Source organism: Nanorana parkeri, unplaced genomic scaffold, assembly GCF_000935625.1.
Source record: "Nanorana parkeri isolate BGI_ZX_2015 unplaced genomic scaffold, ASM93562v1 scaffold378, whole genome shotgun sequence".
Taxonomy (NCBI): domain Eukaryota; kingdom Metazoa; phylum Chordata; class Amphibia; order Anura; family Dicroglossidae; genus Nanorana; species Nanorana parkeri.
In genome coordinates this window covers 71956-83507 of record NW_017306646.1, presented here as the reverse complement: position 1 = coordinate 83507, position 11552 = coordinate 71956, and the positions used below count along the sequence as shown (strand labels likewise).

General features: G+C 39.6%; 2 protein-coding genes across 2 annotated transcripts in view; both read right to left on the bottom strand.

Moving 5' to 3' along the window:
- The window catches only part of LOC108789120 (dimethylaniline monooxygenase [N-oxide-forming] 2-like), a 17158-nt gene extending 10333 nt beyond the window's left edge, over positions 1–6825 (bottom strand). Inside the window, exons 1-4 of the mRNA XM_018559051.1 lie at positions 6814–6825; positions 5549–5552; positions 2771–2908; positions 72–260 (exon numbers count right to left, since the gene is read on the bottom strand). Of these exons, the coding sequence (XP_018414553.1) occupies positions 72–260; positions 2771–2902 (321 nt within the window). The 5' untranslated portion in view covers positions 2903–2908; positions 5549–5552; positions 6814–6825. The remainder of the gene's footprint in view (positions 1–71; positions 261–2770; positions 2909–5548; positions 5553–6813) is intronic.
- Positions 6826–9186: 2361 nt separating this feature from the next.
- The window catches only part of LOC108789118 (dimethylaniline monooxygenase [N-oxide-forming] 2-like), a 17552-nt gene continuing 15186 nt past the window's right edge, over positions 9187–11552 (bottom strand). The window contains exons 7-8 of the mRNA XM_018559049.1: positions 11074–11146; positions 9187–9571 (exon numbers count right to left, since the gene is read on the bottom strand). Coding sequence (XP_018414551.1) covers positions 9187–9571; positions 11074–11146 — 458 coding nt within the window. The remainder of the gene's footprint in view (positions 9572–11073; positions 11147–11552) is intronic.

Genomic DNA, 11552 nt, shown 5'->3' with positions numbered 1-11552 from the left:
CGCCTTCTCTCTTTTAATAAAAAGATGTATGCTGTTGCTTTCATTCATTAAAAAAAATACTAACCACTCACCTCAAACTGAATATACTTCAACAGTCTGAAATTATCAGCATAAAGCCGGAGGTATTCCAGCACCTTTGAATTGTGCAGATATGCTGGAAAATCATCTGGCATTGGGAAGTCGGAATAACATGTCATCTCCTTGGAAGTGTTTGTCACAACAGAACTATATAGGCTTGCTCTTTTGTCTTCCACAGTTTCCTGGGTTGAAGCAGAAAAATGACAGTTGATAAATACTTTCTGATTTCTGGCTCAATTTTAAATGTTGAGTCCTTTAGATTCAAGTGGTGTATCAGTTATGTGTCAGTATGAAGAATGTACTTACTGTGATTTTGTAATGTAGAGGAATTTTCCTCCCCTCCCTTTCAGTGTAGATGCAAAGTTGTACAAGGGAAGTAGGCCACTTTGCAACCAAATGCTAAACGTTATATGCCTAGAGCTTCTGGGTCTTGTAGCTAGGAATTATATGCGTATGAGTGTACCACCATCACTCCTAGTGGCTTAGCAGAGTGGAAGGGGAGAGAAGGAAAGATCTTCTAAGGGATAGAGGGACAGAGCCTTGCAAGGAGAAATCACAGGTTTTCTCTAAAAGCCCCTTGCACCATGACAGTTGGACTCACCAAGCCCTAGTATAGTAAGTAATCAATCCTGACCACAATGCAGAGTGGCAATAGATGATTAACTTAAACACAATGGAGTTGATTTACTGACCGCAATTAGGCTGCTCACTTTACAAGAGAACTTGCACTTTGCATGGGAATTTCCCCTTAGCTTAGTGAATGAGGTGGAACTGTCCTGACATCCATCATGCAATCATGTGCAAGCAAAATTGATTTTTTTTATTTTTCTTGCAAGTGATTGGGTATTCTTTGAAAAGTGAATGAGGAACATGTTCACTAAAAGCAAAGGGTTAATTCCTTTGCAAAGAGTACATTTCCTTGCAAAGTAAAAAGCCTATTTGCCTTTAGTAAATCAACTCCACTGTGTTCTAGTGCCTATATACCTGCAGATGACTATCGAAAGACAGTCTGGGAGAACCAATCACAAGCCAGTACAAAATCCAGCTAGCGCTGTAAGTAAGTAAGTAAGTTCATGTAAGTAAGGCCCCGAATGCTGCACATAGTGACATATTTTTAAGTTGCTCAGGTGACTCATTTCACACTAACTACATGGAAGATGAATGTATAGATACTGAGAGCATGACAGAGAAAGAGCTAAAAGTAGGAAGCAGGTGGTTAAGCATCTGACACGTCATACTTGCCAGAAGGGATGAGTGTAAGACTGAATTCCCAAGGAATCCAGGAACTTCCCTCTGAACTGATGTTTACTGTGGTGATTTACTTCACTTGGTCACCCAATTTTTTTCAAGAGAACTGGTAATATGGTAGAAAGGAAAACTAATCAGTTGACTTTTAGTTCCACTACTAGTAGTAGAAGCTACTGGTGGTGTGCATTGGAAATTCTACCTTCCTAGTAGATTGAGTATATGGGGCCTCAGGACACCAGTCATCTTATATGAAAGTAACTAAGTTTCCATTATCTACTCATCTATAGTTGTAAACATGTTAAAATTCCATGGACCTTGCTGCATAAGTGTAAACTTTTGACATTTTTAAGCACGAACTGAGAGCACAGTGTTAATCCAGCATTATTAGCATGGAAGTACTGTAGTAACATGGTACTATATATCCCGTGTTCTGGCATCATTCTGACTTTTATATGGCACCACTGTGGTAACATGGTTATTCTTTTAATATAAAGCCTCTGCCACTGTTAACTGCCACTGGCAACCACTGATAACCACTGATAACCTTGTGGCTCTGGCAGTATGTGCTATCTCTGCATGTAGTATCATGGATCTAACTCAGGTCCAAAGAGAGCTGGCACTACTTTTGGATCTGGTGGCAGGGAACTGAAATTAAAACAGCAGTCCATTGACACTGCAGAAAGTACAATCCCACTTTGATTTCTAACCAGGGCCCATTTTGTTTTAACATCAGTGCAGACTACATGGAGGAATGTTACATGAGCATGGAACCCTATTTGATGAATATCTATATGTGTTGAAATTGTCCCTTTAAATGTACACTCACTGGCCACTTTATTAGGTACACCTGTTTAACTGTTCGTTAATGCAAATATCTAATCAGCCAATTACATGGCAGCAATTAAATACATTTAGGCATGTAGACATGGTCAAGACGATCTGCTGAAGTTTAAACCGAGCATCAGTTGGGGAAGAAAGCTGATGTAAGTGACTTGGAAATTGGACAATAGAAGATTAAAAACATTTTTTGCCTGGTCTGATGAGTCTCGATTTCTGCTGCGACATTCAGATGGCCCGATCACAATGTAGCATAAACAACATGAAAGCATGGATCCATCCTGTCTTGTATTAATGGTTCCGACTGGTGGTGGTAGTGTAATGGTGTGGGGATATTTTCTTGGCACACTTTGGGCCCATTAGTACCAACTGAGCATTGTTTAAATGCCACAGCCTATCGGAGTGGAGAGTACAAAGAATAGCAAAAAGAGCAAGGGGCACCTCTATATTTTTTTCATAACTAGTTGATGTTTCAAAGGGCCTCTGATATAAAGGTGCTAGCAGTTTACTCTGCAACTCAGTCTGCCAGATATTTATATTAAAATTCTGATAATAATAAATCTCGAAGTGTGTTTCAGCAGGAAAATATTACATCGATGCTACTTACTGTATATCTCCATAAGCCACCAATGTCATTACTTTTTTCAAAACATATTGGTTCATGACCTTCTTCCAGGCAACATTTGATAGCTGTCAGTCCACTGCAGCCAGCACCAATTACAGCCACTCTTTTCACCATGGTGCCCTTAAAAAAAAAAGAAAAAACATTTTTTTTAAAGTTATAAACAGGCACTACAAAAAATCATTTCATTCTTGTATTTGAGAATTATTGTGTTGAAAAAACAAGCTGCAATATGTGTTACCATGCTAGCACTGGGATTTAAGTCCAAAATAATGATCTCTGTTTAACAATATAAGCAAACAAGAGCAACAAAAGCAAACACATTTCATCAGATAAAATTCTTGTTACTGTGTAAAAATAAATATACTGCTATAAAATAACACAGAGCCTATTCACAGTTGTCCATTTTAATGCAGTAGAACTCTGCCTGAAAATGTACAAAATCCCAAAATTTCCCGTGTAGCTGGTTCACATTAATGCACTCTGCAGTCTACTGTAAAAAGGAAACTTTATTGGCCCAATACCATTTTGGGTTACCATGTGTACTGAACATGTGTAGACAGAAGAACCACAACTTTCAGCAATTATTTATTTGGCATAAAGTGCACCTGTCATGAGCCTTATACAATAGCTGTTACATCCAACAGCACATGGTGTTTAGAGTGCAGTAATCACACAGGTGTCTTCACTTGTATGGGACTGAAAGCAGCACTTCTCAAACAAAACACACAAAAAACACAATCTGAATTGGAACAGCCACAGCCCTTTATTATTGTGTTTTATACAAAGTATGCAAATTCACTAAATATTAAGCAAATACGTCATATAGAAAACTCCCTATGACTCTGGCTTAAAGAAGAAATGTAGGTAAAACTTTCATTAACCCTTGCAGTGGTGCTACCCCGGGACTGCAAGTGTTGAATGCTAATTTTTATCTAAATAATTAAAAGAAAAGGTACACTCACCTGAAGCATGGAGCCACCTAGCTCTTAGACCAGCCCTTCCAGCTTCTCTCCCCCACCACTGCAGTGGTCTAAGATCCCATAAATCATTGCGTTCTATAAACTGTGTATAGACGTGAGGATGCTGAGCAACATTCCAATGCTGCAGCATAGGATGAGACAGGCTTCAGAGAACGGAGAAGCAGCGAGCTGGCACAGCTGCTCAGGGAAGCAGTTAAAGGGTTTCTAAACCCTCCGTTTTTTTGCATATATCTACTGCTAGCGAGCAGTAGATATATGCAAAAACGTAAAAAGAAAAACACGTTTTAAAAGCGGTTTAAACTCACCTGTGTCTTCCCTGCGCGCTCCCGTCCGACAAATCTGAAAATTCTCGGGCGGCTGCAAAGCATCTTGGGGTGGACGCATGCGCAGTTTGGCTTTTCGAGACGAGGAGAAACGCAAGATAAGTCTATGGAAAGCGTGCACCCGCATGCATGCACCGTGGGACACACAGGAAGTGCCAGCAAGGACAGAGGAGTCAGCGCTGGATCGGAGACCCGCAGCAGCGCTGGAAAGAAGGCTGAAAACAACAGGAAAGAAGAAGATCGGATTAAGAAACATAATTTAAGGTAAGTGCTTTAATTAGCATTGGGGGAGGGAAAACATTTTTTGTCTTTAATGTCACTTTAACCTCTGCAGTCTGGGGGTAGCCCCACTGCAAAGGTGGTATGTTTTTTTTACCTGGAGATAGACTTTAAGTTGAACAAATGGAAGCTGACACTGTTGGTTACCAGCTGTATACCAGTTTCAAGACATTCGATTTATTTTCCGTGGTGCTGAACTGCTGTTTCACTGCTCTAGAATTATCATACAGCTTAGGGTCCAAAACTGAGCTCATCCCTATGCAGCTACTAAACCAAGCAATGGTAGCCTCTATCAGAAAGTTATTTAGTTTGACGACAGATTCCCTTTAACTACTTGCCGACTGGGGTGTCTACACTCCCTTCCTGGCCAGGCCATTTTTCAGTATTCAGCGCTGCGGTACTTTGACTGACATTTATTCAGTCATGCAATGCTATACTAAAAATTATTTTTGTAATTAATTTTTGGGGACACAGCGCTCTCTTTTGATGGTATTTAATCACCACTGGGGTTTTTAATTTTTACTATATAATGAAAAAAGGACCGAACATGTTTTAAAAAAACTGTTTTCTCTATGTTACATTATAAAACTTTTATATTTACCCAATTTTTTAGGAAAACGGCGGGGTCACGTCGGGTAAATAGACACCAAACAAATGAAGCCTTAAAATTAAGCACGCCCGCAAAATTGCAAAAAAGTACCAAACCCAAAATTGGCTTTAAAAACTGTTACCGCTCATCAGTTTAGTGTTATCAGTGATTGATGGCCCTAAAAGATGTAAGGAGAGAGGAGGGGGGCACACACGAAGGTACCACAAACAAGCGATCTTTACAGCAAACATGTCAAGCCTTAAAATTGCGCACACCCGCAAAATCCCAAAAACTACCGCACCCAAAACTGGCGATATACGACGCTTAAAAAGCTTTTACCACTCATCAAGTTAGTGTTAACAGTGATTGATGGCCCTAAAATGATTGCTCTCACTCTGACGTTCGCAGTGATATGTAACATGTGCAGCCCAATGGGCGCAATTGTCATTTTAGCATGTAGGTGCACCATCGCATGTTTGCGTGTGTACATGGGGCGGGGGACTTTTAAAAATGTTTTGTGTTTTTTTATTTTATATGTGACATTTTTATGCTACTTTAATTTTTTTTTTACATTTTATTTTTTTTACACTTAACTTTATTGCTATGACATAGAGGGCTAAGAATCCCCCTATGTGATTGCCAATTTACAGTAACAGCTGAATGCGGAAGTGATGTAATATACATCACTTGCTGGATTCTGACACCAGAGAGGAGTTTGGAGGGAGATCACGTACTGAACTCCCTCCAATCTCTGGTCACAGAGCCGCTGTGCCGGTCCCAGGCTTGCACCGGGCACAGCAGAGCATGGGCTCGGCGGCGGCAAAGGGGGGGCTGCACACCCACATGCAAATTACAAGCAATCGGGCGGTTCTACAGTCATCAAAATGCTTTTATTTGAACAGCCATTGCTGGCTGTTTCAAATTTTAGCAGTTTTCCCATTCAGCTGTCCAGTGCACGCATGAGTGGGGCAGGGAAGGACATTTTAAAACGCCCACCTGCATCTAGAAGGGTCCTGTATGGCCGTTTATGAATGGCCGCTGGACGGGAAGCACTTAAACATCAAAAAATTGTGAAGTCCCTGTCCCCGCGTACTTGCACTATTGCACTACACATCTTGGGTATCGCAGTGTGCGCTAGAGTGAGAACAAAAATTCTAGGGCTAATATTAATTGGTAACGCTAAATCGATGACCTGTTCAGGTTTTTAAAGCATTGGCTATGGACATTTTGGGGTACCATAGTTTTCACTGTTTCATGGGTGCGTGCAATTTTTAATCTAGCATGTTGGGTATCTATTTACTTGGCACAAGCTCACCTTTTATATTTTACAAAACAAAATATTGTGTTTTCGTGCACTAAAATTAACATAAGTATTTTTTAGTGAACTTTTGGGTTTGATAAAGAGTTGCGCTTATATCATGCGGCATCAAAATTTGCAACTGCTACCATTTTATTCTACACGTTCTCTGTTTTCAGGACATATATAATTTTTGGGGTTTTTTCAGGCCTAAAATGTGGATTTTATCATATATACAAAAAATGCAAACATGGCTCTGGCAGCAAGAGTTAAACTGTTGGGAAAATAAAATAATACTGCTCGCTGTTACTACAGAATTCTTTGAATAGCTTTAGCACAGTGAATCAATTGGTATGTTCTTATTTGCCTCTAGTAATTGTGCTGTTTGTCACTGTGATTTGCAACGAAGGCTGTACTTTGGCAAAGAACATAACAAAAGATATTTCTTTTTAACACTCCATACAATGCTGTAGATTATAATAATGAGTAAAGCTTAACTTAGAAACTGAAGACTTCTTACAAAATAAACAATATTTTTGGGTAAGACGTTGCCTTACCTCTGTTCTTGCCTTGTTTCTGCTGTGTGCCGATTACACCATGCCCCTTTTTTGTTTTCGCAAAAGAACACTTTTGTTTTTCCTTCTTAGTTTGATGCTCTCTGGCACCATCTGCGGCATGAAATGGGAAATTCAACTTAGAATGATAAACCTGCTCCAGCTCAGTTGTGAAAAACTAAAGGACACCACATTTGTTTTTTTGTCCTTAAACCTGAAACTCTTGCAAAAAAATATGATGGTGCTAACTAAAAACTGCTGCTAACTAAAAACTGCTGACATCACAGAGTTGCACTCTGTGATGTCTCTAAATGTTTTGTACTGTGACAATATGGAGGCTGCCATTTTTGACCTCCTCTGAAAATTCTAGTTGCCTGACTGGCATTCTGATCTATTTGCTTCAGCATTTCTGAGTCACTGCCCTGGAACAAGAAGGGAAATTGGTTGTTTTGAGTTCTCTCTGTCAGTTGCTGCCTGCATATTCCAGGTCAGTCATTTACTAAAATATGGAAGCCACATGCAGCCTTGCAACTAGCAGATACGGATGGAGGACTGCAACAATGGCCTCCATATTTCTCTAATAACAAGTTTACCTTAAAACGGACCTTTACATCTTTTCACTAAAATTAACATCAACGTGCAGGTCCGAATGCTGATATAGATTCTTCTCACATTCATTAGTTAAACAACACTTTTTTGCTTTTACTAATGTAGGGATGTTGAATTTTTACATTCTTTTTTCTGTGTTTTTGTGATCTAATAGTCAGATGTTAGTCAGCATAGCTGGATGTGAGGGGTCTGCAGTGATCTTCTCTCCCTGTTTCCTGATTCCCTATTTTGGGAGTTGTATCCTGGGTCCAGCATTATGGGTAGGTCAGCACCAATTACTTATTCTGCAGGACTAACTGTCCGCTGTAGGTTGTTTCAGTCCTATTTGGATCTACCGTGGACCTTAGACTGCCAGAGGGGAGGAGGAGAGAGGCTGCAATGAAAAGTCTAGCAGCCAGGTGGGATCGAGGTTCGGGTGATTAGATTTTTGTTATTTTAGCTCCCTAGACAAAACAAGCACTTAACCCTTGCAGTGCGGGGGTGGCCCCACTGCAAGGGTTAATTTTGTTTCTGCCCGGAGCTCTTCTTTGATGTTTAACATTTTCATTTTTATTTGTTTTGTTCATACATTTTTTTTAGTGGCACAATAAAAATCGCAACATTGAAAAAAAAAAGTTTATTTGTAAATAAATGTGCAATTATGTACCAGAATCATACATTATGTGTCATCCTAGACAGAAAAAATTATCAACCACTGATCAATATTTTTGCAAGATAATATTTCCAAGTGAAAGTCTTGTTTGTCCAAAAAACAATATATGCATTACTTTGTTATCTTCAGTTAGTGCAGAATGAACAGGCCCATAAATGTGCAAATTGCTATGATCCATAGAGAGTTAAAAGGTGTAAAAACTGAAGTGGTTAAAACCCACTGTCTGAATACCAGAACAATAACCACATCTGATAGTATGGAGTCACTCTTTGGCCGACATTTTTCCAACCAGCTCAGTCAATTTTTTTAAATCAGCCCTGTGGTGCTGACCGGGCCACCTAATGCTTGGATTTCAAAATTTGAGCCTTGTATGGCTAACTTAAAGAACATTAGAAAAGAACTAGGCTTTAGGCCAAAAAGATTGCTTCCAAATATTTCTAATTACAGCAGTGTGTTCTCATTTTGCCATCTTGCACAATAATTCTGCTTTTTTACTAATTTTGAAAATAGTTATACTGATGTTAAAGTGACACTAAACTCAGGAGTTAAATTTTAAAAATGCATTCAAGCTGCATATCCGTGCGGTTGCGGGTGTCCGTACTCGTGTATCCCATCTGCGTCCGAGCACGGACACCCGCACAGATGTGCAGTTTGGGTGAGCGTACGGCCGCGTACTCCCATAGAGAAGAACAGGCTGCAGCGTACAATCACACGCAGCACCTGTCCTTCCCGGGAATGGCCCGATACGGCTGTGCATGCTGCACTGATCTGTGAATCAGGCCCAACTATTAACAAAAATTTAGCTTTTTTGTGCATCACTCTAGCACAGTATTGCTCTAATCATCTCTGAATTGGTGCTGACACTGTCCTTCCTTCTGGACGGTGGTTACTTTTGTTCCCCATGGTCTCTGTGTGTGTTGTAAAGCAACCATCACTCCAAACTGGCTCTTGTGATAGACTATAACTTCGATACAAATTAGTAAACTAAACGTGAGATTGTAAAGCACAGCATGAATTCAGAGATGATTTGAGGATCTACAGCCGTGTGATACACAAATAAGTTATTTTATTGTAGAGCAATTTCTGGTCCACAAGATAGCCCTGAAATTAGGCAACTAAATACATTTAAAATATCCATTTTGTACTCTCCATGAAAGAGCCTTTGAACCACACCACAAGGCTGTCACTAAACCACAGATGATTAACGTTTTTGTAAATCTTGTCCAGAATTGTGGCTGTTTATTCAAACTACGGGTTCTAGTTGGTTGAATTGTTCTGTTCCACTGGGTGAGGATAGCATTTCTTGCTCCACACCACTTCCCAGGTCCAGTTAGCCTCATCTGGTAAGGTGTGCATGGCCCAAAGAATACTTGCCATGCCAATTTTGGGTCTGTGAGGAAAAGATACAGCATGTTGGGGTTTACTCCAATCTCCTCAGAGATGGCATTAATATAATCAATATAGTGTATCTGCAGAGTTTGTGTCCTTCCTACACCAAACCTGCAAAAAAAAAAAAAAACATATTGTTACTGCTAAAGAAATCGTAAAGAACTCCATAATTTATTCACTGAACTTAGCTATTGACTTAGGGGTATGTTTATGAAGCAGACTTTCACCAAACATTCAGTGCAAGTGAATTGGTCACTGTCATTTAAAACACATGTACCAGGAAGATTCACCTACAGTGAAGGTGAAAAGACAAGCAAACCGACTATATTTGGCCAGTTCACCCACACGAATCCCAGCTACTAAAATGTATACAAAGCAGCCAGGGAACCTGAGCGATGTCCAAATATGGCCAGTGATGGTGAGTGATATGATATGAGTGATGGCTAGAAGGAATACTGCTTTGTAGATGAGAGCAGAGAGAAGGATCTCTAAGCAGTTCAAAAGGCAATTTCTGAAGTACAGAGTAAGCCAAATGCTTTATGATAATATGGGGAGACAGCAGAGGGTTGTGGTGCACTTGGGGTAAGGGTGTGCAGTGTTTTGGTTGCACAGTGGGTTTTTTTCTTTCTACAAAGGATGCAATAAGGTGCTGCATAAAAGGCAGTTCTTGAATAGCCTGTCAGCAACAGCTGCCTGATGTAGTCATCCCAAGCTAAAGTTATAATCTAAAAAAAAGGAAAATTCTATTTAAAATTTTCTATTTAATAGAAAAAAAAGTAGCTAAGGTGATGATAATTGAAGAGCTAGCTATCAATCAGCTCTTGCAGGCAGATGTTGGTGCTTTCAATGTTCCAATTTGTGCACACAGTGAGGGCATATATGAAAATGTACCCCAGCACTGCAATTTAAAGAATTCCAGCATAGTTTGTTAGAGTTGATGTAAACCCAACCACTAAAATCTCATATACGCTTTAACGTGATATAGAATTTGAAAACCCTATTGTTATTTTAATGTCTAACTTTCATGAAAATAATAGCTGGTAATACTGATATAATGGTCCTTGTTTGGGCACTTTGTGTTATAGGTGATAATGCTCTGTTCCCGTCTCCCACAATTTCTTGGCAGTAAATCACTCTGTCACATGATCCCCAAAGTAAAAGTATGAATTTCTGTGCTAATGCACATTGCCCAGGCATATTACACAGTTGCCACCATTTAAAAAAGACATGCCACAAAAGTATTTGCAGCCGGCAACAATAAAAAATATGCCCTGTGAAAAAACGCATGCAGCCTGATATCACCGTAGTACTTGTAGACAGGGATACTCCTTAAGCTTTCCATAGCCACAGCTAAAGGACATTATCAATATGGCTGCTGTAAACCTGCACAAAGCCCTCTTATTGGCCCTTTGTAAGCCAGCTGACCTAGGTTCAAAGGCTATGAAGTGCATTATGAATATTTGGTTACTATGGCACCAAATTTTACATTAGTTTGGGGGGTCCACGAACCGTGAATATGCAGGGTTTGCCTTAAACCTATAGTAGACCTAAACCTAAACCTGTTCACTACTGAGAAGCAATACACATAAAAATGCTTTAAATGAGTCTATTACCATTTATTCTTCTTGTCCTTCCATTTAGAAACATAATTTTCCATCTTCCTTGCTGATGGTAGTAGAGCAGCCCCTGTTATAAAATAAAAAGCAAATATTTTTGCAAGAATAACTGGAGTAGAAAGAAGTCATAAAGACAACAAGAAAAATATATACAGCTTCAATCCAGTTAAAATCAGTGCAATTTATGTAACATATACATACTTGGTGCAATTATATAACAGCAGTAAACTTATAACTACATTTTTCTTTTTGCAAGAAAATACAATACAATACAAGACAAGATGGTAAGGAGGCCCCTGCCCCTACGGGCTTACAATCTAAAAGGGAGCTGAGGAGGAAGCTGTGTGGGGATGATTTGTTTGAGAACGTGATGGTTGAGAGGTTAGTTTGAGGTGGGATAGGCTTCTTGAAGAGATGAGTCTTAAGGGATTGCCTAAAGGCAGTCAGAGTGGGGGATAGTCGGACAGGTTATAATA